Genomic DNA, 2048 nt, shown 5'->3' on the forward strand with positions numbered 1-2048 from the left:
CCCATGGGCGCTCAGGCCTCGGGGTGAGGAGGAGCTGGAGTCTGGAGTGCTCCAACCCTGAGTGTGCATGCTGCCCCCATGCCAGCCTCAGCTCCACTGCTGGACGGAGCAAGGCCACCGCAGAGGCTGGGAAGGGAGGAGGGGGGCGCACCCTCCTGCTCCAGCAGGTCAGGAAGGACGGGGCTGGGGCGTGGGAGGGTGATTTCCGTCAGAGTGACGCCGGTCAGAACAGTACCCAGCCAGGCAGGAGGACCCAGGGCGTCCATGGCCACCTGCTCCACTGACCCCTTGATATATGCACAGGCCCTTCAGGGCACAGCTTCTGACTCTAGATCTTCCCTGTTGATAAGTAACTGTTATTTTTGGAAAGGAGACTTGTGGTTTCACTGATGCTAAAGTTACAACAGACAGTCTTTTGTCATGTACTTAAGTCCCTTGGCTTCCCTGGTGGCTCAGATGGTAAAGAATCTGCCTGCAATGTGGGAGACAAGGGTTCAGTCCTTAGATCAGGAAGATCCCCTGGAGGAGGGAATGGCAACCCACTCCAGTATTCTTGCCTGGAGAATCCCCTGGACAGAGGAGCCTGGTGGGCTACAGTCCATGGGGGTCCCAAAGAGTTGGACATGACTGCGGGACTAAGCACAGCACAGCACAAAGCTGCTTGAGTCAGTCTGGAGGGAGGTGAGAGGCGCCAGAGTCCCAAATCTGTGAATGCTCCGAAACTGAAACGCTCCGTGGACCTCGTTTGTCCACGCAGTCTGGCCTGACCTGGCCTGAACTGCTGTTCGCAGCGCTCCCCTGGCCGTGAGAGGCTCTAGGGGTTTCCTCTCACAGTTGGTGAAGACCCGGCTCTGCAGATTCGGGAGTGGGCTCTGCGCCTTAGAAGGACCCCAACGTGGGGACAGTGGAGGAGGAAGGCCTGGGGCAGGGGTGGGCAGGGGCGGGTGCTGGAGGTCCCTCTGCTGCCGGGAGGATTGGGGCCCTGACGGCAGCCTTGATCCCACCCAGCCTGCAGCCGCTCTTCCCCGGAGCCAACGAGCTGGACCAGATCTCTAGGATCCACGACGTCATGGGCACGCCTGCTGAGAAGACTCTCACCAAGTTCAAGCAGTGAGTGCAGGCCCCAGGCCCCCGCCCCAGGGCTTGCCCCGCTGCTGTTCCCCGATACCTCAGCACAGCCCACTCGGCCCGGGCAGTCGGGAGGCGTCCCCAGGGGTTCACTCAGACCTCGGAGCCTCGGCTGAGGACGGCTCCCAGCACAGGCCGCACGCCTGGCCCGGGGCAGCTCCGCCCGGCGCCCACGGCACTGACGCCTGGGCTGGGACTTGGGGGAGCCGGGCTCTTGGGGGGCCCTGGCGACGTGAGGAGTGGGCAGCACCCAGCAGCTCCCAGACGCTAGGAAGGTAGGGAGGTGACAACTATGTTGGAGTCCTGTTCTTTTTTTAAATTTTATTTCCTTCTCTGGTGGGAATGTGGTATTAGTCTTTTCAAGGGAAAGTTTTCTTACCTCTAGAGCATGAGATTTCACACACACACACCCGTTTTAAAAACAGATTTAATGTCGTGGAGCGGTTTTAGGTTCACAGGAAAACTGAGTGGCAGTGCAGAGACCTCCCCCCTCCTGGGGCCGACGCTGCCCGGCGGCACTGGCGAGCAAGGAGCCCAGGGCTGCGGCTCCCTGAGGGGCCTCCCTGCGCGAGGAGTCTGGACGCCTTTGTGCCTCCCCGCGCCACTGTTAGATCGAGAACTGTTCCCTTCAGCGCAGGTCCCTGTGCAGTCTTGACGCTGGACCGGCCACGTGCTCTAAATGGCGGCGTGACCGTTTATTATCATTGGGCTTTTAATGCAGGTCGAGAGCTATGAGTTTTGATTTTCCTTTTAAAAAGGGATCAGGGATACCTCTACTGACCACCAGTCTGTCCCCACAATGCCTCTCCCTTCTGCACGCCATGGTGGCCTATGATCCCGATGAGAGAATCACTGCCCACCAGGCCCTGCAACACCCTTACTTCCAGGAGCAGAGGTGGGCGCCCTGCTGGGGCCAAGGG

General features: G+C 60.0%; 1 protein-coding gene across 1 annotated transcript in view; it reads left to right on the top strand.

Moving 5' to 3' along the window:
- MOK (MOK protein kinase) overlaps positions 1-2048 on the top strand; it is a 44337-nt gene that overhangs the window by 39372 nt on the left and 2917 nt on the right. The window contains exons 8-10 of the mRNA XM_010851416.1: positions 86-167; positions 884-1110; positions 1850-2023. Coding sequence (XP_010849718.1) covers positions 86-167; positions 884-1110; positions 1850-2023 — 483 coding nt within the window. The remainder of the gene's footprint in view (positions 1-85; positions 168-883; positions 1111-1849; positions 2024-2048) is intronic.

Source organism: Bison bison, unplaced genomic scaffold, assembly GCF_000754665.1.
Source record: "Bison bison bison isolate TAMUID 2011002044 unplaced genomic scaffold, Bison_UMD1.0 scf7180017864302, whole genome shotgun sequence".
In the NCBI taxonomy this organism is placed as follows: domain Eukaryota; kingdom Metazoa; phylum Chordata; class Mammalia; order Artiodactyla; family Bovidae; genus Bison; species Bison bison.